This window comes from Anarrhichthys ocellatus, unplaced genomic scaffold (assembly GCF_004355925.1).
Source record: "Anarrhichthys ocellatus isolate YVR2014 unplaced genomic scaffold, GSC_Weel_1.0 scaffold22, whole genome shotgun sequence".
NCBI classification, from domain to species: domain Eukaryota; kingdom Metazoa; phylum Chordata; class Actinopteri; order Perciformes; family Anarhichadidae; genus Anarrhichthys; species Anarrhichthys ocellatus.
This window is the reverse complement of record NW_022280052.1, coordinates 1100714-1127194: the sequence shown is the minus strand read 5'-3', so window position 1 is coordinate 1127194 and position 26481 is coordinate 1100714. Positions and strand designations below refer to the sequence as shown.

Here is a 26481-nt window from a genome sequence, read left to right as displayed (position 1 = left end):
AACAGCTGATCGTCTGTGAAATAGCATAATTAAACTCAAGTTTCAGCCATGTGTTTGCACTATAAATTAGTGAGTGGCTGTTTGAGAACAGTAAAATGTTATCGCTTGGCTGCTCTGCAGTAAAAACAGGGCCAAGGCATCCCTTGAATCAATACACAACCGTGTACTGGCAAGAGTCAGTCTACTTATATTAGTGACCATATCATATTTCAGCCATTTCATTTCAGACAATTCAATTTATGCCAGGCAACTAACATTGACATGTCACAAACCGCTTCCTGTATTTTTAGACTCGGTCACCTGGATTAATGAACAATAAATGAGGGAGGGGAAAAAATAGAGGACTGATATAGATGGGAAAGAAAGAGGGAATAGAGTGAGATGTAAGAGTGGGAGGTGGGGTCATGTATTGGTCACTGGATGGAGAACATCAATGCAGGGAAAAACTGGGACCAAGGCAATTAGAGGAAGCTACTCCAGAGACACACTCAAAGAGAGAGAGAGAGAGACGTAGCGGTATTGGGTTGGAATCTTGTGAACTCTCGAGTGCCTGCTGTACAAATGCACACACATACACAGGAAATGCTCATCTGGTCACTCGTTTATTCAGCTCTAAAACACTTTCACCAACTCTACACCAAGTGACACAGATACATAAGCCTGTAGATGCACACGAACGTAAATGGATGTAGTGCAGATGTGTGCGCGCTGTAGTCCATTTAGAGATGTGGACTGGGTTGCATGTTAGTAGTCCTCAATACATTTGTTGTTCAAATTTCAGTGTCTGCAATTTCATTCAAATAAAAGGGGATGTGGTAGAGAGTGAAAAGTTGATCTCATTAAATCCTGCAGCATGCAGTATTAATGAAACGCTTCACTTTTAGTGCCGTGACCTTTAAGAAGAAGAAGAAGAAACCAACGGAGTAGACAAAGGACAGGAGGCAGGGGAGCCTTAAGCTCACAGAGCTCGTATGCATCAATGATTCATACAAGACCAGAGATGTATGGATCATCCAATTATTCGGCTTGTAAGGACTCTGCAGGTCTAATGCTGGTTTCGTCGGTTGCAGTGGGGGTAATATTGCCATGGTGATGCTTATTAACCTCATTCTAAACAGTGGTCTTATTTTCACAGGCTTGTTAATGTCAGTTTAGAGCCATAATGGCTTATGTGTGTATGTGTGTGTGTGCCCATCAGGAATAAACAATGGCGTATTAGGACCATTAGGTAGCCGGGAGAGGAGGGGGGTAATATCCAGAGAAAAACTTCAGAATTTCCAAGATTTAAGTTTTCAATATCCGAGAAAGAAACTTGGATTAGAAGATAGAGTGGTAAATCTAAAATAGAAAAAAAACTCACAGATGTACGACAATGTTCTCTGAGATTGGAGTGGTAAATTTAAGGAGATTTCTTTTTTTCTTTTTTTAAGCATGGAACCATATCGCTTCACTTTGCAAGGTTGGATCAACTTCATCATGCCAGCTTGCCGTGTATTCTGCCTGCGGTGAATGAACTAATCAAATTGTACTTTGCAATCAGGAAAAACACTTTAGCCCAGAATCACCGCGTCATCACGAGCATCTAGACGTGAATTGGGCCTCTTCAGAAGAAAACAACATAGTGGTTTGGATGAGGCGATAAGCTTTCGTGAATCAGGAACTGCAACGCTATAGGGACGGAAGAATATCGCCATGTTCCATACTGTTGCACCTCCACCATGTTTAGCGGTGGCATCTGTGGAGTGATGAGTGTGATCCAACCTTGCAAAGTGAAGGGATGCGATTCCTTGAAAAGAACTGAATACACACATTTCTTTCCCTGACCTTTACTGCCGCTACAGTTACCTCTGGTCAGGCAATATAGAACTGTTCTTTTTTAATAAACATGCACATTAGAGCTAGAACAAAGTTAAATGAATCCATTAGTCGATCAACAGAAATATCATCAATTATTTTGACAATTATTTAATCGCTTCATTGGTTCCTGCTTCCCAGATGACAGGATTTGTTGCTTTTCTTTTTCATTGGATTAGATTATTAGATTAGAACACTGTATTAATCCCCAGTGGGGAAACTCATTTGCCACCCAAAACTCATACAGACAACAATAGACACAGTCCACAGTGCACAACAGACAAAAATACATTACAAAGAATAAATAACGCCAGAAAATGCCATATGAAACATGATTGACATCAGAAAGATAAAAACCTCTAAAGGTGTTCATGTATCATTGTGAACCGAATATCTCTGGGATGTTGTAATGGACATTATTATTACATTGCATAAACTAAATGATTCAGCAATTAATCAAAAGAAATCTGCGGCTGAATCGATAATGAAACTAATCATAAGCCGTATTACAAACGTGTTCCTGTGTTCAGTGGTTTGCCTCCCTCATACTGTGCAGTGAGAACAGTTTGATTAAAGAACGCTGAATGTCCACTGTAGTCACGCTTTGAAAAAAATATACAAAATCCATCACTGTACTTCACACAGTTTCTAAAAGGGCAGGTTTTCCTCCTTGAACCGCTCCCACAATGCATCACTTGACACAAAGCTTGCATCAGAGCGAAAGTGTGAGCTGCCAAGAAAATGGACAAAACAAGTTGGTGAACCCACATGACAACTTCAAAGGTCAATGACAGTTCTTTACTATTCCAGTGTCAACTCAGTCTACAAAGCAACGCATCAATGTGCATTTTGACCACTTCATGGTCAAAATGACTTGAATAAGTGTGCGTATGTATGCGTTTGTGTGCATGTACTGCACAGTATAGGCATTATTGTATTCATGAGTCAATGTAGGGATTGGTTTGCATGTGTACGTACTGTAAGTGTGAGGATGGTTACATATATTTTTGTATGCATGACTGAGCGCGTGTTTGGTTGTTTGTAAGCATGTGTGCATAATATACATGTGTGAATACACGTGTGTGTGTTTTGCATATCCTCACTTCGCACACTGAGAATTGGAGCATGATGTTTCATGGCCATGTAAGAATGACAAAGGCGATGGAATGGGAGGGAGTTAAAAAGACGAGAGTGGTTGACATTTTTTCAGGATAACTTGCATGTAAAAAATACCAATGATGTCATTTGAATTTAGTTTTCACCATAACTTGATTAAAAGGTAAAATGTTTGAGGATAAGTTGGCTGCAAATGTACTATACCAACTACCAAAACTAGTTTTAAATATAAAGGAAGATCTCCAAAGATAATGTTGTGTATGATATTATAACAATGTCCCTTTTCACACTTTTTTGGGTACTTTCTTGACTCTTAAGTTTGGTTCAGATGGACGACCCCTTAGCACTGAATGTAAATGAGCAGTTTGGACTTGGAGGCTAAGGCTGTAGCACCAATTCCACCCCCCCTCCTCCCTTGTCCTTCAGATGTGAAATCCAATTTACAGAAAGGGCGTATGTGGTTAATATCAGATTACATTTTAAATGAAGGTTAGTGTTGATTAGTGGCTTTCATTGGAACACTGATCTCCTATTACTGCAGACCCGATGTAGTGAGAGAGGGGGGAGTATGGTGGAGAGAGAAGGATCAAAGTCAAGAGAAAGGAGAGAAATGATCAGAGAGAGCAACTGCAGGGATAAGAGAAAGTTGTGGGATGGCAACAAAACAAGAGGAGATGAAAATAAAAGCCATGTAGCATTAAACAAAACAAACACAGGGAGCTTGTGACGAGTCTAAAGTTCAAAGAGGATTCTCATAGCAGACTTTATGCAGATTCAGAACATTTGAAAAGTCAAAGGTGAATCACAGCAAATTAATGATTTTGGTTCCCCTGATTAGCGAGTACCTCGTGGGGTTTTGAAAAGCTGCTGTGGGAATAGACACGCAACAGGGGCCGACACCGACATACATCCATGACGACGAAGTTCTGTTAATTCTTCACTTTTGGGCTTTCTGCTTGGAGGCATGCACCAGTGAGCGGAAACATTACACGAATGCCTTCTTTACGAATAGAAAAAGCAGGAGCAGTTACCATAACATAAAGGCCATAAAAAAAAAAAAAAACATCTTCCTGTATCCTCTCATATCTGATACACCAACTTTACGATTGTTTTTGTGATACTGCCACTATTTTGTGTACCTATAGAGTAAGTTTATGTGACTGAGATTTCTCATGTGTTAGTTTATTATGGGGGTCTGATGTAGACGCTGCTGCAAAGTGAAACTGGAGTGGACGCCCACTCTCTCTCTCTCTCTCTCTCTGTCTGTATCTCTCTCTCTCTCTCTCTCTGCTGTGTGAAGGGGAAGAAAGGGCCTGTTAAATATGGAACCATTAGCACAGTCTAGACTCTAGACTGTGTGGGTCTGTCAGTGCCGTGGGGGGAAGAAATACAGCGGGACACCAGCACACTCATAGGAAATTGCCACTTTCTTCCAACAGGCCTCTCTTAATGGTTGTTTAGTAGATGACACATTGGGCATTAAAAATACCGCCAGTGGCTAGTGCCACATCTCAACTAACGATCGCAGAGAAGGGAGGCAGACACAAAGATGGAGAGGGAGGAGGAGAGTTTGGGAGGCACAGAGCGTGGGGCCGAACTTGACAGCAAACTCTGAGCTTATTTCCTCTGTGGCCGTTTATTCAACGGCTGGGTCGGGCCACAAAGGCAGGGGTGTGAAATTTAAAACAGGCAGCCAAATTATGTGGAGAGCATAGTTGACTTCTGAAAGCTTCTGAATTAACTTTTCTAATTTTACAAGACAGCTACTGGCCGTGTAAAGTTGCAATAAAAAGTCATTGCAATTGTAGGCTCAGTTAAATTTTACGCTTTCGCGAGTTTAGTGGCCTCAAAAACACCAGAATTTTGATTAATTCTGGCAAAACAATTTCTGGATCGAAAAACGTGGGACCCCACAGAGTACGTTTGAAAACAACAACTCTATAGTCTGTTTGCATGCCTCTATGTGCTAAGGCAAAAAAAAATGAACTTTTATACCACTTGATTTATACACAACAGTATATTTTACCATGCAGCCTTTTATCTCTCAACGCCTGTTAAATTATGTTGGACCAGCATTAAGATTACCAGCAATGCATGTGCATCTGCCTCTTCCACTCCGTCCTCTTCTGCTATGATTTATCTCTCTATTGTGCATTCTGACCTCTACTGTCATCGAAGCCCTGCTATAGGCCTCACAGCAGAGATGTTGCTCCGTCGAACTATGGTTTAATTAATAAAATAAAGCAATGGCTGCATTCCAGTGCCAGGACCAGAGTAGTGTGCATAAAATGGAGCAGATTTGACTAGGAAATGCCAAAATTTCTTCTGTGACAAAGGTCTAATTTGTTCCCCCATGACTGTATCTGTGCTTATGACCATCTGCTGTGGAAATGTAGAAGAACAAAAAGGGTGATGAAAACATAATTATTGTTATGCATGGATCTTTACAAACACGTTGAAAACACTAGCAAAGGCAATCCCACCAGATAGTTCCAGCTCCACAAGACGCCCTCCGAGAGCAAAAACATATTGACCACCAATCAATCACGGCCAGTCAAGAGCAAGGGTCACTAATTGAACGGAAGAATGGAATTGAAGGAAAAAAAAAATCAAATGGTGGCTGTTGCTGCGTAGGTGTTTTTTACTGTTTGATTGCCATGTCCTGTGTAAACTAGCATGCATGTTTGCTGTAAACAGCTGTTTCAACCCCACACAGGCATCAACACAAATGTTCTTTAATATCAGAACTGGTTCCTTACATGTACTGTACCACTGACGCTGAGACTTTCTCTGTGTAGCTTATGGGAGTTACATTGATAATCACCACGTACAGCTCTGATAAATAACTGTTTTCTCATGTATTGAGTGTTTCTCACAGGACTTCTTAGGTTTAGCTCTCTCTGTGTCATTATTGCAGAATGGCTTTCACACGCCAGATAAAATGCAATGTGTCTTTTGTCGTCTAGTGTACTTCCTGTTGTGTTTTGGTTAGGTGGCTATTCTCTATCTTCCTTTAGGGATCAATGCCCTTTAACTTATTACTGATATAAATCAAGTTAAAGACATTTGTGCTTAATGAGATGCCACAAGACGGCAAGATAAGCAGAACAATGCACATGAGGGTCTGAGATGATGGACTTACAATATGAAGGGGAGGGAGGGAGAGGAGAAAGAGAGACACAATGTGTTTTCCCCCCAGCAACTTTTAAGCTGACATTAAAGTCATTCTCAGTATTGTATATTGAATTATTTATGAGCTACATTTGACAAGGAAACAAACTACTCATCACAACTACTAGGAACCAGACTGTTGTTCATTAAAATGCTTAAAACTAATTATATTTACATTGTCCTACCCAGCAACCTCTACCTACTTTTTAGTGTAACAGAAAACTTAATAGGAAGTTGTAACAAAAAGTATTCGGGAGGAGGATGGGTGGATGGTTGGATGTACAAAGCTTGGAACGTCAGAGACTGCAGTTCGCATCCTGTCTTACTACTTTTCCTGGAGATTTAAACCACATCCCACCGTGTTCACATTGTCAAGAATAAACCTTTATGCTAAACATTCACACAGACTGAGATCTCCTGTCTGCTTTGGATGAAATCCTAACTGGCTACTGAGGTCACATGTCAACTCTTCCATTTCCATGACAATTGCGCAAACTCCACTTTCTAATGAAGACCATGAGATATATAGTGGAAGGATCTGCAAAAGCAAGCAAGTAGACCTTTGTTTTTTGATTGTTTTGTCAAACATATAGGGCTGCAATATAGCCAGGCGTTAGCTTGATCAAGCGTTAGCTTTAAAGTAGCCCCATCAGAGGCCCGGCTACATCGATCAGAAAACAGATGGAAGGTATTGCTGTACGTTACGTTCGTTTTTAAATTTGAAACTGTAATCGTGCATTAGCCTCTGCACTCTTCTCTGCTGTATTGTTAGTCTCTACCTCCAACACGTGTTATAATGTTTACTCCAGAAGCAAAGACGGAGGCGCCATTTCCTGTAATTCATAAACTGACACAAAGTGAAAGTGAATGAGTGAAACTAAGGAAGGTCGGTATGTGTGTTTGTGTTCGTGCAGCTGTGCTTGTGTGTATATCGTGGCCAGTGAGTGAAATCCAGCTCAGGGCAATAAGAGGCTTTCCATTAAAAGATCATGTAGCAAGGGACTAGAGACAAATTAGACTACTCTGAAGTAGAAAATCAGAGTGACCTTGGATTGCACACTCAAACACTTCAGTCGCGGACACATGCGCACACACACACACACACACACACACACACACCAATATATCGAATTGAGTGGCTTTCTGCTCCTGAATGTTTGTGTGCATATGTATGATTGTGTTTGTATTACTACACGTGTCTTTCTTTAAGGCGAGGTCACTGACTGAAAAAGAGAATTGAATGAGAGGTAGACAGAGACGCAGAATGAGACAGACAGACAGACAGACAGACAGACAGACAGAGGGGGTGGGGGGGCACCTGGGAAATTACACTTGCTGCAGCCGCTGCCTCAAGCATGAAATTGAAGCCGTCCGACAATCTAACTCACTGGAACCTTCCCGTTCATATTCCAAAAATAATTAACTAGCCCAACCTCCATGCCTCCGTGCCATAATACACTAACCTGCCTGTTGTCTCTGCACACAGAGAGAAGGAAAAACACACCTCGGTACACAGGAGCGGGTGGAAGTGATGACAGCAGGGAAATAGAGACATGCAGGGGGAGGGAGGTACAAGTTTCAACTTCAGTTGTCACCAAGGGACAGTTAACACTGATAACTTGGGTCAGTGCTGGATAATAAATAATGACAGTTATCTTTGATTAAATGCATCACTTTTACACAATTTAAATATAAATGTACAAATCTATATAGGATTTACATTAATATGCAACGGGTCATCTGGGCATAAAAATGGCTCATCACCAACACATACATGCTTAATATGCATTTTTAATGCACTTAAAAATGTTGTTGCCAAAAACGGTATTCTTTAAAATAAATTTAACAGCTAACTTCAATATAAAATCTTTAGCCGTAGTAACGGCTTTGTGACGATACTTACATGTGCGGACAGTGACACATGTAATCTCTCTCACGCCATGTCGGTTTAGCATATTAGCATGCTAACGTTTGTTAAACAGCACTAAAGACAAAGTACTGTTGAGATATGTCACTGGATAAGGGAACAATTTGACCCGCTGGTGGCGCTAAATGAAGGGTCACCAGGGTCAGTAGCCATTACTCTCTAGGAACCACGGATATCTGTACAACGTATGGAAATCCATCCAATATTTAGCTTAGAAAATATTTAAACTAAAGTGGGGGGACTGACATTGCTATCCCTAGAGCCTTGCCACTGTCGCAGGAAAAATGGTGGTAATATACCACACTGAATTCCACAGCAGGTATTGAAACATGACTGAGAGGCAGAGCATACAACAGTAATCCTGACATCCTGCAGTCATGATTGAAAAAACACCAGTGGCTTCTTCCTCCCTATATAAACATTTAGGAGGCTATAGTTGCAATACCGGTTTGACGAAGCAGTGCCAAGGGTAGGAACGGTTGTCTAGTCAATATTGTCGCTACGGTTTCCTCCTCAGTGGGGCTTTAATTACCATATGAAAAATAAACTGAAGAGGTCAGTAGCGATTGGATAGGAGCTCTTTAAATCAAGGCTACCCACAGTGGGAGAGAAGTCATGCTGTGATGAGAGACTCTGGTTTGAGAGTTTGTGTCTTTAGATGAACGGGTTTCATCAGACGGAATGAAGGAAGTAGCAAAGTGTGAACTCATCGCAGTTTTAACGCCCAGTGGTGCTGGGTGAGTTGGTGAAAACATCAGATAATCAGTAAAAAACGCCAAATGCATCAGCTTTTACTAATGTGTAATGCTACATTTACAACATTTACTGACTCATTTTGCTTACTCTTCTACTGATAGAGAAATCGAGTGTAAAGGTGTTGAGATCGGGGCCCTGCACAGATAAAGAACAAAGTTTAGTTTGTTTCACTGAAATAAATGCAGGTCTTCATATCAAAAGAGCCAAATTTTCTTTTTCTTTTTTCTTCTTCTTTTGAATAAATGAATATGACGGCTTACATTTCATAATAGCTGACCCAAAGGGGATCGAAAGACTATTGTTTTCTCAGCGTTATCTCAAAATGCTCTACCGTGTGTGTGACTTGAGATTACTCGACTTCCAAAGTCGCCAAAATTCTCATTTCTGTTTGTCTTTCTTCCACTCGTTATGTTTCACAATGAGTCTGGAGGCTTTTCAGTACAGCCTTTGTCGGCATGCCTCCGAGTATGAAACGTGCCCGAGTAGACTTGTAATGATTAGATTTCTTACGTTGATGATACAAGACTTTAATGTTATGAATATAGAACAACCTCCAAAGAACACAACACTTTAAGCACTCTCCAACACTTTCAAACTCTACATCCAACATTTTTAAGCATGAATTCGACTGGCGGGGAGTGTGGTCCAATATGTGGTTACGAGTGTCTCGAATGTTGCAATTCAATAACCCACAAGGACACTTGGGTAGCGAGAAGGGTTCTTTTTTAATCCCTGGAGTGTAGATGTGCAGCAGCAGAACCGAAAGAGTGCACGCATAGAGATGGAGTTTAGGCAACACTTCAGAGAGGCAGCTCCTCTAATCAGCACTGATTGTTGAACTGCAGGATCTCGCTGATGCCACTCAGAATAAATGGATGCTGACTTTGTAACATCTAGACCCGGAATATCAGAGCTTTGATGTCTGGCACAGGGACTATGAACTGGTCGCCCACATTATGTAAATTAAAATGTCAAAATATACAAATAACCCAACGGTATCCTATGTATATATTCTGTGTAATTCACGAGCATTTAGTTACCAGCTATTATGGATTAATAGCAAGCACCCTTAAAATGAACCACTCAGTGGTGAAACAACAATAAAGGTGCTCAAGAGACGTTTTGATGAATGTTCCTTTACTTCACAACTTTTCAGGCGTGTATGAGAAGAGATTTTAAATCGGACCCAATATCATGTGGATCAGGATGTTTATTGTTCGAATAATAGAGAATAAAATCAAAACTGGTGCTCAACCTCAAATAAATCAAAAGGTTTGTCTCACCGTGAATATAAACTATTAACCTGATGGTTGCGTTGCCTCTGTGTGTTGCTGTTTTTAGGACATTTGACTCTAAATATTCAACATGATCTTAACTAGTTCCTGCACTTAAAAAAAAGGTCACAAGTTATAAGGGAGTTTTCGTGAAAGTGACATTGAACTTTTTGAGACTGTTTGGAAAACAATAAATCAATTGAACTTCACCCATCTAGTGACTTTATGGTACATCTAACACTACTAATGATGCTAAGGGGGGGATGTCTGCACTTAAGATCGGTGCAGAAACGCACACTCTTTCGTGCGTCAGCTGATTGAACATTTTCTCCAGAATCACTTCTAGGCCCAGAATCATTTTCAGATGTGTAATTACAGACACCTCCCTGGGAGCATGTTTGTGTGTGTGTGTGTGTGTGTGTGTGTGTGTGTGTAAGGCAGGGGGGAGGTCCATAGTTAATCAGCAGTCGACCAGAGGTCCTGGGGATCAGCCCATCGATTCCCTCCCAGGGAAATCAATTGAAAGAAAGGCATCGCTTAAACTGAACTCAGATCAGAAAATGGAGGACATGCTGCGGGGAAGACCAAGAGGACAGAGAAGAGGATGTGATACGAGATGATAGGCTCGCAGACAGAGGTTCAGAGGCTGGTAGGGGAAGAAACAGACAGATCGGTGTGATAATAACAAGGAAAAAGATGCAGAGCAAAAAAAGAAAGAAAAAAAGAAGGCTGACTAAACAAGGTGGTGGTGACAGCTGGGGTTGACATGACGATATAGAGATGAATAACAAAGAAAAGTCCAGAATAAACAGACAAATGCACGATGCTGCTATACAAGGAATTAGGAGTCATTGAATGGTACAGCATCTGTAGGAGATTATGGGCTGACGCGTTAAACAATGCTCTCCATCACTATCATCAAAACACAGAATATACTTTGGCAGAGACGAGTAAAAGGTATGCCAAGGCCAAATTCATTTTCATTTAATCTGTCATCAATCGGTCTGCAATGACTTGGCAGAAAAATTGTCGGTGATCTGAGATTTCTTTTTCACAATTAAGACAGATAGCCGTCTCTTTATTATCTACTCATCAGGGCAAAATTACAAGATTGTTGCATCTAATTTATAAAGCAACTTGATTCAAAAATGTTTTTGAAGAAGACAACCAACCCTGCCCTTAATGTTTTTTGCATATCGCTCAATTTCTCACCTACTGCATATCCACTACACTGTTTTCTGATGAAAGGACACACACACACACTCTCTTCTGCATGACAACAAACACACGCACAGCTGTGAGGATCAATGTGTCTGAGAAAGTTAGAGAACTCACAGCGTCCGACCTTGATTGGACATAATGAGACTTAACCACAAGTCCACTAATCTGATGAAATGACTCACAGATTCACCTTGTGATGAATACTAAATACAAGCATCGACCCAATCTTTATACACACACACTCATTCCAGTTATAGGGATCACACACACACACACACACACACACACACACACACACACACACACACACGTCCTTGGCCTATCCCAATCAGACTTATTATTTTGAGAATCTTCAAAGGGCTCTTTGATCACCTCTTTAAAAATCATCTTCATAAAAATTGCAAATAAGAGCTGGCCTGTAGATACAGCCATATGGAACGTTTTGTGATTATAGACAGAAGTGGAAAGACTGACCTCGAGCAGTTCTGCTCTGTTCTGTGGGATATTCATACATGAACCCCTGTGAAATCCAGAGTGTGTCTGGATTCTACTCCCCTTGCCTCAGGAGTTGACCAGTTTCAACTCTGCTGTTGAAACACTTGCTCATGATGTTTACAAAGCACCGTACAACTCTTCAGATTCCCAATGAGAGAACTTCCAAACTCTGCCAAACTGGTCAAACCCACTAGAGCACTGTTTTGGTGTTGGGATAGGTACAGGTTATAAGATGAAATATAAACCGACAGCACTGTTCAGCTCTTAATACTGCTTTCAGGCAGTTATACAACTCCGGAAAGTTACCATGGCATCGGATTCATCAAGGTAGGTGCTATAAGGTGTTTAACCTGGATGGCTTCACCGGAAAATCCTGATCTTTTCTTCTTCGTTTTTTCCCCAATGGCGCCCGGGCTGTGCCAACACAGTTGTCTGGATGAGAAGCATCCGTTTTGTTTTGTCGATCTGAACATGAAACGCTGAGTCCTGGAAATTTGGGCTGCTTTAGAAAGGCTGCAGGACAACGCATTGACTTATAAAAAAGACAAAGCAACTGCAGAACAGCTTGATTATGGATCTTCTGTACCGAATAGTTATATCGAGCAGTTTTAACATCCGGGGGAACAGTTTCTCCCAAAATACATCAATTTATCTCACTCAACTTTCCTCAAGTATTTTCTCACTAAGTCATTGACTCTTTTTCAAAGCCACTGAGGACTCCAAGACTCCACTCTCCTTCAGTTGTTTTGGTATCTTATGAAAACCCTTCCTTATCTGAATCTGAAACTAAAATAAAAAGTTTATAAGTTCAACGAGAGCCTTTGGCGTTTGACGTAGTGATGAGTTCTAAAACCCGGTATTAAAATGGGCCCCGTTGCCAAATACTTAAAGATGGTAGTGTTGGTACGCCCTGCCGTTACTGGTGCTTCTGGTGCTTTTCATTAGTACTTTTTAATGTTTTGATTTAATTTATTATCACACTGCAGTGCGCATTTGCTCTGCTCACTCTGTCGGGCTGAGCTCCTCCAACTACACACACACACACACACACACACAAACACACTCATGCAGGACGTGCGAGCAGATATGCCGTTGTGGTAAAATGAACCAGGTGAAGTGAAGGATACGGCAACTACGCTTATTGTTACCGTTCGTGCAATACAATATTTGCGAGTAAAAAGGCAATACTCTATCAATACATATCTGAACATGCAGAACAAAAGTGGTATCAGTAACAGTCACAGTACTGTAACGGTAACAGTTATATATCAACATCAGAAAACTATTTGCAGCGTGATACATGTTTTTCTTTATCCCAAAAAAATAACCAACACACAGACATTGGTCTTTGTAGTTTTCCACTGATTATTCCAGCCAACAAACAAAAAAAACTGAGGCAATGTGCAAGAAAGGTTGACACAGTGGCTGGAGCGGAGCAAGATGTGACACACTGAGACCGAGCATCCTTGGAAGTGTTTTATGCTGACGGAAACGTGTGTGTGTGTGTGTGTGTGCATGTGTGTGTCGAGGTCAACTAGAATAAACACATGACTGCAAAAGGGACAAGACTAGTTACATCATGCTGGTGTGGCATGTTTTGGAAAATTCATGTATTTTTTAAAATTATTTTTACAAGCATGAATGAGCTCACACTCACACTCTCTCACACACTCTCACACACTCTCTCACACACACACACACACACACACACACACACACACACACACACACACACACACACACACACGTAGCTGGTAGCACATTTGAGACTTTGACTAAGTCAAATGTGTGTGTGTGTGTTCATGGCCTTCTCTCTGTCTGTGTTTGCTTGCTTGCTTTGCAGCACCGTTTGTCTGTGGTTGTGTTTGCGTGGCTACTTACTGCAGATTGCATCTGCCTCGTCTGAACCGTCTGCACACTCCGGTTCTCCATCACAGCGCCACCTGGCAGGGACACACTGTCCGTTCTTACAGGCAAAGTCTGTGGTGGCACATGTCTTCTTTGCTGTGGAGACAAAAGGTAAGACGCAACATTACTCTATGAGCCAAAGTAAGGTAGAGCAGTAAAGCTACTCTCTGCTGGTCGTTAATATGTATAGTGAATCAACTCATTCCCCGTTATTAACACAGTGACTGTTATATTACATATTAAATGGGACAAAATTCTCTGGAGCACATAAAATGATGTCCGAGTCACCTTCACAAAATGAGCACACTGACTGACAAATGATTAAACACTTAAGTAAGTACGCAAGTAAGCAAGTAAACAAACGTTTGATAATCCACTTAACAAGGAGAGAGGGTACGCAATTAAAATGTAACTTAAAGAGTAAACTTCAAAATCATTTTGCTGTCCAATTTGAATTCAACCATCAGCTTGTTTATGTGCAACTTGTAACAGGAGACGTGAGAGAACAGGAGGTGTTCTATCAGTGAGCCTTTGTTCGTGTTGGTTCTTTGAGGTGGCATGAGTGGATCAGGGCTGTAAAGCCAGGTGAGACTCTGGGAGTTTCACACCGAGACACCTTTAAATTGACAAAGATCCAGTGTGGATGAAAAAGTCTCCAGTCTCCTGCTGAATCCAATACTTAAGTTCTACATCGTGGAACATGTTTAAATTCTTTTCATGAGCTCCGAACTGATTTATTAGAGCATCAATATTGTCAGTAGATAAATTTACTTGTGACTCATTAAGAATTTAAGTTTCATAAAGTTGGCATGGGAATAGCAACATATTATATTTGACAAGCTGGAACAGATTTTGAGCATTATGTGAAGAATGAATCCAGTAAATGGGCTTATGGGTGGATGCTCGGGTGGAGGAGCACTGTTTTCAAGCCGAGCAGTTTGCTCTTAGGCAGAGTGAATGAGCAGTGCATGACAGCTTAAGTAGTTTGCAAGAGCGCGTTGGATGTATGGTGCAGTGAATAGAGCATGTCACGTGCGATCAGAGCAGCACCCCTCTAGTTGTCTGCCTAAACTGGCTCAGAGGTCTTTGCTCCATCTTAACACCCCATGATCCACCTTCAAGGTCCGGTCCGGTCTTTGCAAAACTGGCTCAGGCTCAGTCTAGTCTTCCTGATAGCCTATTGGACTCCAAAGGTTTTGTGCCATAGCTTTCGCCAAGAAAGGTGAAAATTGAAGCACTTGAGTCTATCGCGGGCAGAAGCAAAAAAAATCCCTCTCCTTGACAGCGAGAGCCACTGAACAAGAGAAAGCACTCACTTGCCGTGTTAGCAATGCCTCGCCTCGCCATGATGAAATATAATGTACAATGAAGGGGGATGACAAATGGCAAGAGTGTGTGTGTGTGTGTAAAAAACAGTGACTGATACTGTTCCATTTTCTTTCACGCGAGCCTGGTGTTAAACCGCCTCAGCGACCTGCGGTTAAAACCAGCTGGGTTGCAGAGTGAGTGTCGAAAGCAATGTACTGTAGTGTGTGCGATGTTAACTAAATCATGTTGTTCCTGCTAAAGCTCACTATCCTCCAATCACAGGTGATCACAACACTTATAGCTTCAATTACAGTATGAGATTGATTTCTATGATGGAAGAATAACAAACACATATGAACCCAAGAAAGAGACGAGGTCATCTCTATCAGTTCATGTGAACATGTGATTACAGCCCAATTATTCCCTGGATGGTTATTGAACAGAATACAACATCAACTCTTTAAACAACTTGTCAAATAAAAATAGATACGCAAAATCAGTTGTTTGGTTTGAGGTCACAACTGTCCCTGGTCTCTCTAATTTGAAGAAAAGTGCCCATTTGAAAGGAGAGTTTCTAAAATAAGTGATCCATACAAAAACAGCCTGTTCACATTTGAGGAATAAAACCAAAAATATTTAAAAAATGAAATAAAATCACACTACCCATTTCATTAAATATTTCCAAATTAGGAATTAAATCGCCAAAACAACACAATTCTTTCGCTAAACCCTCTCTCTCTTTTGAAAAACAAAACAAAGAAAGACCATTCATAAGGTAATCACCAAATATCTTTTTCATTGTTCATTTCTCACTACCAGAGCTCATCTATAAGTACATAATGTAATGAGAGACATCATTGTTTACAGTCACAAGTATTAAAGTAACAGGTTCAAACTTCTACAATATAAACCGAGTTCACCGAGAACCTAAAAAGCAAATTATACAGAAAAAGGTGTCTGTTCTGTTCAATACAAAACGGAGCCCAATGCTTAGTGCCAAATGCTTTGCTTTACAAGGATTTAGCTGAGCAGCATCAGCACACTGATCTAAACTGCTGAACTACACAAGGAGTCAGTCCAACCCTGGCACTGTGTATTATATACAGTCCTATTTCACTTAGCAAGGGAAACGCTAGCCAGCTTATTAGCTTGTTGTTTATGTGTGTGGCCTTGGATGTCCTACGGTGTGAGGTAAAAGGCAGTGTTGTGACTGATTATACAAGTGGGAGCCATAATAATGAAGAGCATGCTCGAGGAACTGACAGCATCTCAGCTTTGGGGACCAATAATTTCTGTATGTATATATGAATGCACTTGTACAGATGACAACGCATGAATGATTGAAGAAAACATAGAGACAACCACATATTCAACAGTGCAGGGTATTGATTCTAAGTAGAGTGGGGGGAAAAAAGTGTTAAAACAGGAGAAAGATGAAATTGAAGAAGGTGTAGACCTAGAATAAATGAAAAGCGTGTCCCTAGGGATCACAGAGCAGTCAGAGCCAAAGACCAAAAGGGGGAGAAACCAGGGAATGGGTAAGAAAGGGGAAGAGGGGAAGAGGCTGTTTAGGTGGGGTCTAGTATAATGGCATCAGTCTTCACAAAAGGACTGAATAAATCCATCTCCTTCATACCAGTATCTTAGCATAAATCGCATCTCTTCCTGCCAACCCTCCTGGTTTGTTTTTTTTCCTCCATCATTTCCTCCATCTCTGCCTACAGCCTGATAACACAGCCAGCCGTAGCGCCACACAGAGCTACATATACACCGGCAGTGTAATTCACAATACTGTAACCTAGATCACAACAGAGGTGATATCAGACACCCACAAGTTACAGTTTTCCTTCATATCATATCTCATGTCACTGGTCATCGTAATGCTCGTTGATTCAGTTGGGGAAGCAAAATGGTACAGGTGACAAAGCGGCTTACAACATGTCACACTCAAGAGGATTAATTAAAATGCAAAAGCGAGCGAGCGTAAGCCCATATCAATTTCCTACAACCCTTCCCTTGACTCGCATTCTTCTTATCCTGAGGACATAAAGGCGAAGAATATGATTCACCTTGGCCCCGTCTTATTCTGGGGGCCAAAGGCATTGAGTAGCCGGTTTTCCTCTGTGAGCAAATACAATATGCTTTTAATTAACCTTTGGATGAATGATGTTACTCTCATGTTTATTGAACAGTGGCAATGGACAAAGATAAAAAAAAAAACACACACAGCATAGTGAGAAACTAATTCAGTAATCTAGAGACACTGCAGGGGAGGTTTTGTGGAATGTATGATGATAAGTGGACATTTTTTATCATTTGAAAATGAGACTGAATGATTACAGAACTCATATGTTCAGTACGAAGACTTTACTTTAAAAATGGCATCCCAACTAGAAGCAAGGAATGGTAGTGTTTCAATGAAGCCCATTATGGAAAGCTATTATCATCCATCTTGGAAACTGAGAATTACATATATGGGAGTACAGTCATTTGTAGTTTTGAATACTGAATGAATGGTGATTAGCTTTATGCAGGGAAATCTTCCCACACATGTTTACAATACAACATGTTGGCAAGAAAGTGTTCATGTAATAAAATAAGCATGCAAATAAAAAGACATTTTTCATCGAGTAAAGAAACGGGAACTGACACCATTAATGAAGAAAACCACACTATAGACTAGAGAGAGGATGAACAACAATACATGTAGAAGTTCACATATTCCACACAGAAGTGTTGTAACCGGTGGACGAATATAAAGAGAGACCAGCACATACAAAAGGAAAATGTTCCCATGCCTCTCAAGAGCTGCTGATGCACACGCAAACAGCCGCCTGCATTTACATGCTGATGCACAGCGACCTGTCGTATATGAGCGTCATCCATATGGAACAGCCTAAACCTGTCTTATGAGGTGTGAGAGTGAATGTGCAGGAGACAAACACTAGGCAACCATGCACACACACACACACACACACCCTTACCTACCAAGCTCTCTCCTCCTAGATCTGTAGTATTATGTTATTTTATTCCTCTTTCCCCATGTGGACAAAGGGATTCATATGTATGTGAAATAGCACACAGACCAGAAAGGTTCTAGCTTGCTCAGTAGATGCTTTTATCTGCAATCTCGAGTCATCACTAACTTGAGTATCAAATCATTCCACTTCGACCTAATGTTCCACAGAATGCAGTACTGTTCGTTAAACAGCACATGCACAATGACATTTCTTTTGACATTTATTTTGTCAATCACTTGGTGTAATATGATTGGAGGATGCCAATTTACTTTAACATTTATTTCTATCAGGGACAATACCATTCTGTGATCTCTCCATGAATATTAAACCTTTATAGGGCCATGCAAGGCCAAACCATTATAATAATGTCCATTATAGAGATGCATGTGGGAGACCATATATTCAGAGAATACACTTAAAGGTGTAACTACTGTTCACCTTTTCTATAGACATAGTGTGTTAATCTTGCACTGACATTCAACTAATGTCATGCTCTGCAGACCTCCGTGATCAATGAGTGACTAGGCTGACCTACTCATGTTGACCTCCACCGCATCCACTCAACACACACACACACGCACACACACACACACACACACACACACACACAGACACACACGCTGGCCTCTTAGGATTCTTCGTCACATACTCCTGACGACATGATCATTCGACCTGGGAACAGGTGAAGGTCAGCGTCAACCTTCAAGTTATTCAATTTACACACCTCATTACACACACATGCGCCCACACACACACACACACACACACACACACACACACACACAAACATAGTGAAAGGGAAATGGAAATAAAACATCCAACAGCACAATAATGGCTAAGGGAACACTGTGTCGCCTTTAATTAGGATTTGTTGACTGCAGTCCCTGAATTGTTGATTTGCTCCAGTAACAAAAGGTCTGGAACAGACAACAAGCGCTGTAGTGAGATTATTTACCTTCAGTCAGCGACACTGACACTCTTTAATCTGCTTAAGTTCCAAGTGCAAAAGAACAAAGCTGGTATTCTTTGCGGACCAGCCTTTGAGTTGGTAAAAGCAGATTTATATATAAAGATTCAGATATTGTATGAAATTGATTGAAGGACAGTTTGGGTTCTCTGTTTGCATTTTATTTTGGTAAGTCTAATGTTAGATTCAGACACAATGCAAAGGTGTCTTACTGTAGTCAAGAAAATTAAATGCTGAAGTGTCTTTACAGTCTGTAATTTCTGGTAAAGTGAAGTCATATAACTTTGGATAGCCACAAGTTATTTAGCCCGGTTGACAATATTTCAACTTGAGCACATGTATAAACATATTTCTAACTCCATCCATGTCTGACTGTATTTGAACTGTATCTATATTCTCCCTTTATCTGTTGGTGTTCAGTCTTCAAACTAAAAAGTCTGCATAAAAATCATCAAAATATCCCTTTAATGATTCTAAAATAAAATAAAGTTCTAAATATGTATATTAAACCACGACCCTACCAAATCACCTCTGGCTTTACTTCTTTCCAAAATAAACAATACAATTTATCCTGACCAAGGCATCTAAATAGAGCAAGCCAGAGTAATTCGGTTTAAAGGAGAAACAAAAGAAAAGCCCAAACTGGCCAATTCTGTTCTTTGTACATGAAATCTGGAGAAAAGCCAGAGGAAATACTGTGGTAACCACGTCGCTCTGCTCAAGTATTCCATTACTTAGGTTGTGATCAAACTATACGTTGGGCTATTTGCACGCAATAGAAAAGTCCATTTCGTTAATGCTGAATAAATATCATCTATTTGAACTGATGATTATGAAAATGAACCTGTTTTGGCCTCATCCTTTTCAGTTGGAGTTACCTACTTGCTCATTGTCAAGGCTTGTATTTACTTCTCACATTATTCTCAGTACATGAGTTCATGAGTACATGAAAGTCTAAACGGCACGCAATATTTAGGGGGGGGGGACTAAATGTGTTTTCTTTTGAAGGGCCGCACACACACACACACACACACACACACACACACACACACCTTTCTTGAAAACACCAGCAGAGACAAGAAAAAAAAAATAGCACAATACGTGTCTGGCTGTAAACAACTCTAAGGAGGACCCAGGAAGGAGCAAGCAAATACAAGAAGCAAAGAGAGAAAAATAACAGACATAAAGAGAAGAGAGCTAGAGAGAATGGAGAAAGAATGAATGGGGGAGGAAGAGGAGAGGAAATAGATGGTCCTCTACATCGTTGTGATCGGCTAAAGAGCTAAAGAACGTAGCGTGTCAGTGGAGGGAAAGAGGCCGTAAATCAGCGAGCAAAATGTGAGGGAGTGGCGAATACTCTGTGAATCGTGTGTTTGTGTGGACGAGAGACAGAGAGAGGGATGGAGTAAAGTAGACAAGTATAATATCGGTCTTTTGAGGAGATTAAAAGGCCTGTCCAGTTTCCCAATAATCTGTTGGAGACAGAGAGATATCGTGGAGAAAGGACTAGAATACAACAAGAGCACAGTGCTGCAAGAGAGAACAGTGATTGTAAGGTAATGGAAAGCAGGGAGGGATTAGATGTATCATTTTGTTCATATTTTTTCATTCGACTAACTTGAATACCAACTATAGTGGTCCACTCACAGGGAGGAGAAATAAAGAAATAGTTGAATAATATGATCCACCCATTGGCCAATTGAACATAAAAAAGGGCAAAATACAAAGTTTCCCAAACTCTTCAAAGCCAAACTATTGCGACTGCAACTTAAATATGAGGCAAGAATTGGCATTAAATATATATGTTCAATATCATCAGAGGGGAATGAAAACATACTGTAAGTGTAACATTAATGTGAGGTCAGAAATCCAAGAAAGTGCCTTTTGCAGCTGCATTCAGATGAACACGGGTGTGTGTCAGATGCACACACTACAAAGGCCGGAGATGTGAAGGGAGCTCATGGACTCTCAACCCAGACAGCTGGCCAGATCAAATACACAATATATTATGCTCCTCACAGCACATCAAATACCACCTACCACTTCAAAGAAGCTTGTTACTATTTCATGAGTCGCAGCAGGACGTAGTCTCCAGATTTATCTATTTTCTTTGGTGGATTACAGGCAGGCTGACGGTTGCATCATGTGGCAAAGGAGGACTCACCTGAAGCTCAATGTGGGGAAGATGAAAGAGACAGAGGCCCGCTTTAGAACACTGAGATCCTTCTAACTTTTACATTCGTTGGGACCTTCAGACAGACTAGAAGGTAAGCAAAGTACTGAGGCGAGGAACCGACCTCGCTCTGCCTCTGGAGGAAGCTCATATCATTTATGGTGTGCTTAGTGCCACATGTTGTCCTGAGTGCTGCTCTCGTCTGTACAGACTAGGGTTTGCCACTCTATGCTATGTTTGTTTGTTTGATACTGTATTTTATACCTGATGTTATAACATTGGATACTTTAGGGCCACACTGTAGCTTGTGCACACCGTTTTGATTTGCTTAATATTCTTAATATATACGACATAAAGCCAACATGTAGTATAAATAACTGTTTATTATGATGGATTACCACTTTTTACCACTGCATTATGTCTCATATTAACCTACATGATATACAGTATATGTTAATATGTTTTTATTATGGCATATTTAGCCATATAAAAAGTGTTAAAATACCAGTGTATAGGGTAATATTTGTCCTTTTTCCATCAATCTCATATACATTCTCCATTGCTGGAACAACCCCATTTCTCTCTCTGGTACCAATAAAGCCCCCATCCTAATCAACGGTGAACTTCTTCACTTTCCAACCACTTAAATAAATCTTTGGGCAAACAGGTGTCAGGCTGCTTCAGAGAAATGCATAGCGTCCTTTACTTTAACAAATGAAGAATAATTGTGCAAAAACAAAGGAACTTTGGTTACTACTGCTTGATGTGTTTACTTCAGAGGATTTAAAAAACGGTAGACGTCTAAATAAAATAAAATAATATCCAGACAACTGAAGACGCTTGTGGAAGTGACGCTTGCCAGCTCCTACTCATATACACCTACTTCACAGAGGTTAATCTCTCTGCGTGAGTGCTCATGCATCTGCTTATACCTCAGCTTAAGCCTGCGACTGTTTACTCATTTCAAGAAAACAGATTGCATCACTTTCTCCGTCTTCTAAGCTTTGAGAGAAATGCAAAGAGCCTTTGTAAGACTCTCTTTTCTGTGATGAGGGATTAACAATAGCAGCTGAGGACAGAGGCTGTGGTGCAAAATACTGCCATACGTTTTGAAATTATTTTACGATTAACTTTTAAGTCGCTGTGAAGACAGCATTATGGAATTGAACAATACGTATCCATACACGCAAAGAGTCGGCACAGGATACGCACCCGTTCTCTTTGCTCACACTGACGAGAGCAAAGAGAGAGCCGAGCATGCCCTCTGAGTTAAGCATGTTTGCCTGACACCTTTATCAAATATTAGGCTCTAAAATGACTGCTTAATTCCTGTTGTCCTGGTGGACATTTCCTTCTTCTGTTAGCTGTTTGACAAACGTATCCAAAGAGTCTGAGGTGCATCACTATCAAACTAGCCTGATCCTTTGTCAGAGCAAAGCAAAATACTTGATTTAAAGATACAGGTCTTTAGATTGCAATGCATAAAAAAAACAGTTCTGACAATAACCTACAATGGCAATTAAGGGATTTCACCATCATCTTGGCTGCCTGAAGGGACGAAAAAATTAAAAAAATTAAAAAAATAAATAAATCACTCTGGGCATGTTGAACCATTGTCCTCTTGGCTCTGTGCTTTCCCCAGATCCCTGGATTTTAACTCCATGAAAGACAGCGTCTGGATCAGCCACATGCCAAAGCCTAAGACCTCTCAAATCCTGTCACATCCTGGGTCCCCGAGCCTTGTTCCTCCTTACATACATGAGGAATTACAGTTCTGCAAACCGGCTTAGAAGTGATGGGCAACCAGCATGGAAATAGCAAAAAAGAAGAAGAGAAACTTCTCTTGCAAAGTTAATTATTTTGTTATTCAATCCAACAATGAGCAACAAGGGAAATCATTCCTATCACCCAAACATAGCTGTTATTATTAAAGCTTACAGTCCACTTTCATCACACATACTTCAGAAATTCCTCCTAAAATGTAATAAAAAAAAATGTCTTTGTTCCTTCTCCATTTCTTTCTTCCTCCTCAGTAACCCTTTTTTTGGACTTTGTGTGCGTCTTAGCTACCTCTTGAGACCAACAAGCATGAGTGTATTTGTTGTTCTGAGGGCGAGTGGATATCTAGTCCGAGAGATCAAAGAGCGGTCGCTTTGTACGCCACGGCCGTGTTAGCTTCAGAGACTGCGAATTAAGTAGCAGCACAGAAGGGGCCATTGTGGGAGCACATGGCGAGGGAGAAACAAACAACATGAAGCCTTTCAGCCCGGCAAATGACGGCGTCAGATGGCCAAACGCTGTATTGTAAGAAAATATGAACTTTGTAAAAAAAAAAAAAAGAAGTGAGGCTGCTCAATAGTGTTTGGAACAGGACGAGTAAAGTAATAACACACATTCCATATAAATAACTGTCTTCTGTCTGTTTCTGCTATTCTGCATCCTTTCACTCAATGTACCAAGTTCAGTACATTGGCCTACATTGCATGACGTGTTCAATAGGATCTTGGCTTTTTTTCCCCACTACCGCTTCATCAACACAAAGAATCCTAACCAACCTATGTAACAGGACTGAAAATACTGTTCAATTAAACCTATCTACAAAACTACAGAGCAGAAATACCAAAGCACTTCAGAAAGACCACTTGGTATAAAATAAACTAATGCAGAGGATTTTCCTATAAGATGTTGAAATATTATTTTGTATTTTGTTGTATTCAGAGCTACAATGTCGTATGTATTATTATCACATTGTTTGAAATGATCGAAATGTTCTATGACAAAGAAGAGATAAAAGAGGTTGCAAAAGGTGCGTTGGCATTTGATGGGTGTGCTTGTATGTGTGTGGGGGTATCCTTTTCCCAGATGTCGGGAGACTCTGTCAGATCATACCCTACTGCTTCAGTGTCTCTCATTAGAAGAGACATATGCACAGAGTACCTGTACTGCGCACACACACACACACACACACACACACACACACACACACACACACACACACACACACACACACACCTAACAACAGGCCATCTGGGTGACATCCGGCTCTCAGACTTGACCTGCATTGATTTATTAAACACTCAGACACTGATACCAGTCCTGTTACTCACATACATACTTGCACAGGCAGACAGACACACACACCCACACACACACAAACACACACACATATAGACACACTCCATCCCCTCCCCCATGTCCCACTCCAATCTCATCAGACGCTCACTTTCCTAGACAGGGTCATCCTTTTAATGATATCAGCTATCAATCCTTCAGCCCACTCCGAACCACACATGTAAAACCTATATGGCTCTGCATTCAGCGGGGGTGCTGTCAATGCTGTCTGACTGATGTCATCACGGGCAAAGGAAAATCATGAAGCAGCCGGACACAGCCTCGAGGATTTAGAGGGGCGAGTCCGTCTGTTCCGTTGAAGGCACACGGTTAAATCATAAACATGCTTTGATTGTATTGGAGAGTGGATCAGAAAGCCAAATTGTGTCACAAATAAAGGATTCCGTTACAAAAGTACACTCCAACAGTTACCCTTTCCTTTCACTGCCTCATGACATTTTGTTTTTCTTACTCACGTAGGGTATTAGTGTGAAGATGCTATAATCATATTGATCAAAACAAATGGAACAAAACCTCAACACAATATAAGAAAAAATAATTTTCTAAATATAAAGTGTAAACCAGACCAGCTTCCAGCCTGCCTCAAGAGGTCAGGAGACTCCTAGCAAGGTACACCGACACACACACACACACACACACACACACACACACACACACACACACAGCATAAATGTCCCAATGGGGCCATACAACCTACATGGGGGGAGGGGATAAACAGTACTATATGAAACCTCAGTTATAGTCCGACCCTTTTGTGGCTAGCCAGACGTGTACACACACACACACACACACACACACACACACACACACACACACACAGTGAAAAGAGGTAGATGTTGAATCAAGCTTCTTAAACCTACAAATGTGTGCCGGATAACAGTCTAAACATGCATCCTAAAACAGTTAATCCATTTATCAGCATTTCTTTATCAGCGCATTGCTAAACGATTAATAACCTTGATGATTATGGCAATTTAATTTTCAATTACAAACCAGTGGCAATCATGCATTCTAAACCCAAATTACTATGCATGTGGCAGAACAAAATGGAAATGATCAAAATTCATAAACACTGGTTTGTAATAACTCCTCAAGCGAGTGACTGACTGACAAGCGGAAGCATGCGAGTTATCAGCAACCCCCTCCAAAAACAAAAGGGAAAAAAGCCTTTCACCAGCAAACAACGTTCCCGCTGGCTGTATGAATCAACGCTCACTGTGAGCCTTGTAATTCTCCTTCCGCAGGCCTGCACTTCCACCATTGCCATTCAAGTCCCAAACCGCACACATGCAGCGTGCTGCTGGTCGGTCCACATGACAAATTACTACTGGGCTTATTATGAGGGAGTGGTTTGGGGGGGGGGGGGGGGGGAACGTGTATGGTAGAGATTCCAACAAAGCCTGCTGAACATCCGCAAACAACAGAGGGGGACAAATTCATCCCGCTGCTGACAAGCAAAAATCATTCATTTCAATTACAAATGGTTGTTGCTCAGAAGCAACAAAGAGCCCCACAAAGGTCACGAGGAGTGAGTGCATGTGCAGTTGCTTGTACAGCGCTGTACAGTTCGTGCATACTTATTTGTCATTTGGCTCAAAAGATGGTCAAAGAGAAGGTTATTATTTGCCGTGGAGACAAAGAAAAGTAAAACTAAAGGCCAACCTGCTGCTCTGCACTGCTTAGAGCTTCCAGATACGATGGCGGAATGTGATTATTTTTTGTGACACGCTGACCCCGCCTCTCTCCGTGTTCTGCTGCGCTCTCAGCAAAACAAAAAAAAAACGCTGTAAACAGCCTCCCATCCTTTGTCTTTCCTGCCACGCTCATTCGTTCCTTATCCGCTCCTCCTCTCCACCCTTCTGCCTCCAACACCCTCGCGCTCCCACCTTCCCTACCTCTCTCCCCCCCGCCCCTTTTCCCTTTGGCAAACAGCCAGTTGTCCCTTCTTTTGTCTGCTTGGTTGGTGATCGCTGATTAGGAAAATAAATAAAGAAACACCTACTGGATGAAAGCATCATGGCCTGAGTTCAGAGTGAATAATAAACTCCCAGCGGGAGAAGCCTCAATGTGACAAAAACATCGGAATGAGAGGATTGAATAGAACTGATAAATATCATGGGCGTGTGTGTGTGTGTGTAAGTGTATGTGTGTGTGTGTGT

General features: G+C 41.0%; 1 protein-coding gene across 8 annotated transcripts in view; it reads right to left on the bottom strand.

Moving 5' to 3' along the window:
* lrp8 (low density lipoprotein receptor-related protein 8, apolipoprotein e receptor) overlaps positions 1 to 26481 on the bottom strand; it is a 146222-nt gene that overhangs the window by 59627 nt on the left and 60114 nt on the right. For all 8 annotated transcript variants that reach the window (XM_031859479.1, XM_031859481.1, XM_031859475.1 and 5 more), the window contains exon 3: positions 13696 to 13818. In XM_031859479.1, coding sequence (XP_031715339.1) covers positions 13696 to 13818 — 123 coding nt within the window. The remainder of the gene's footprint in view (positions 1 to 13695; positions 13819 to 26481) is intronic.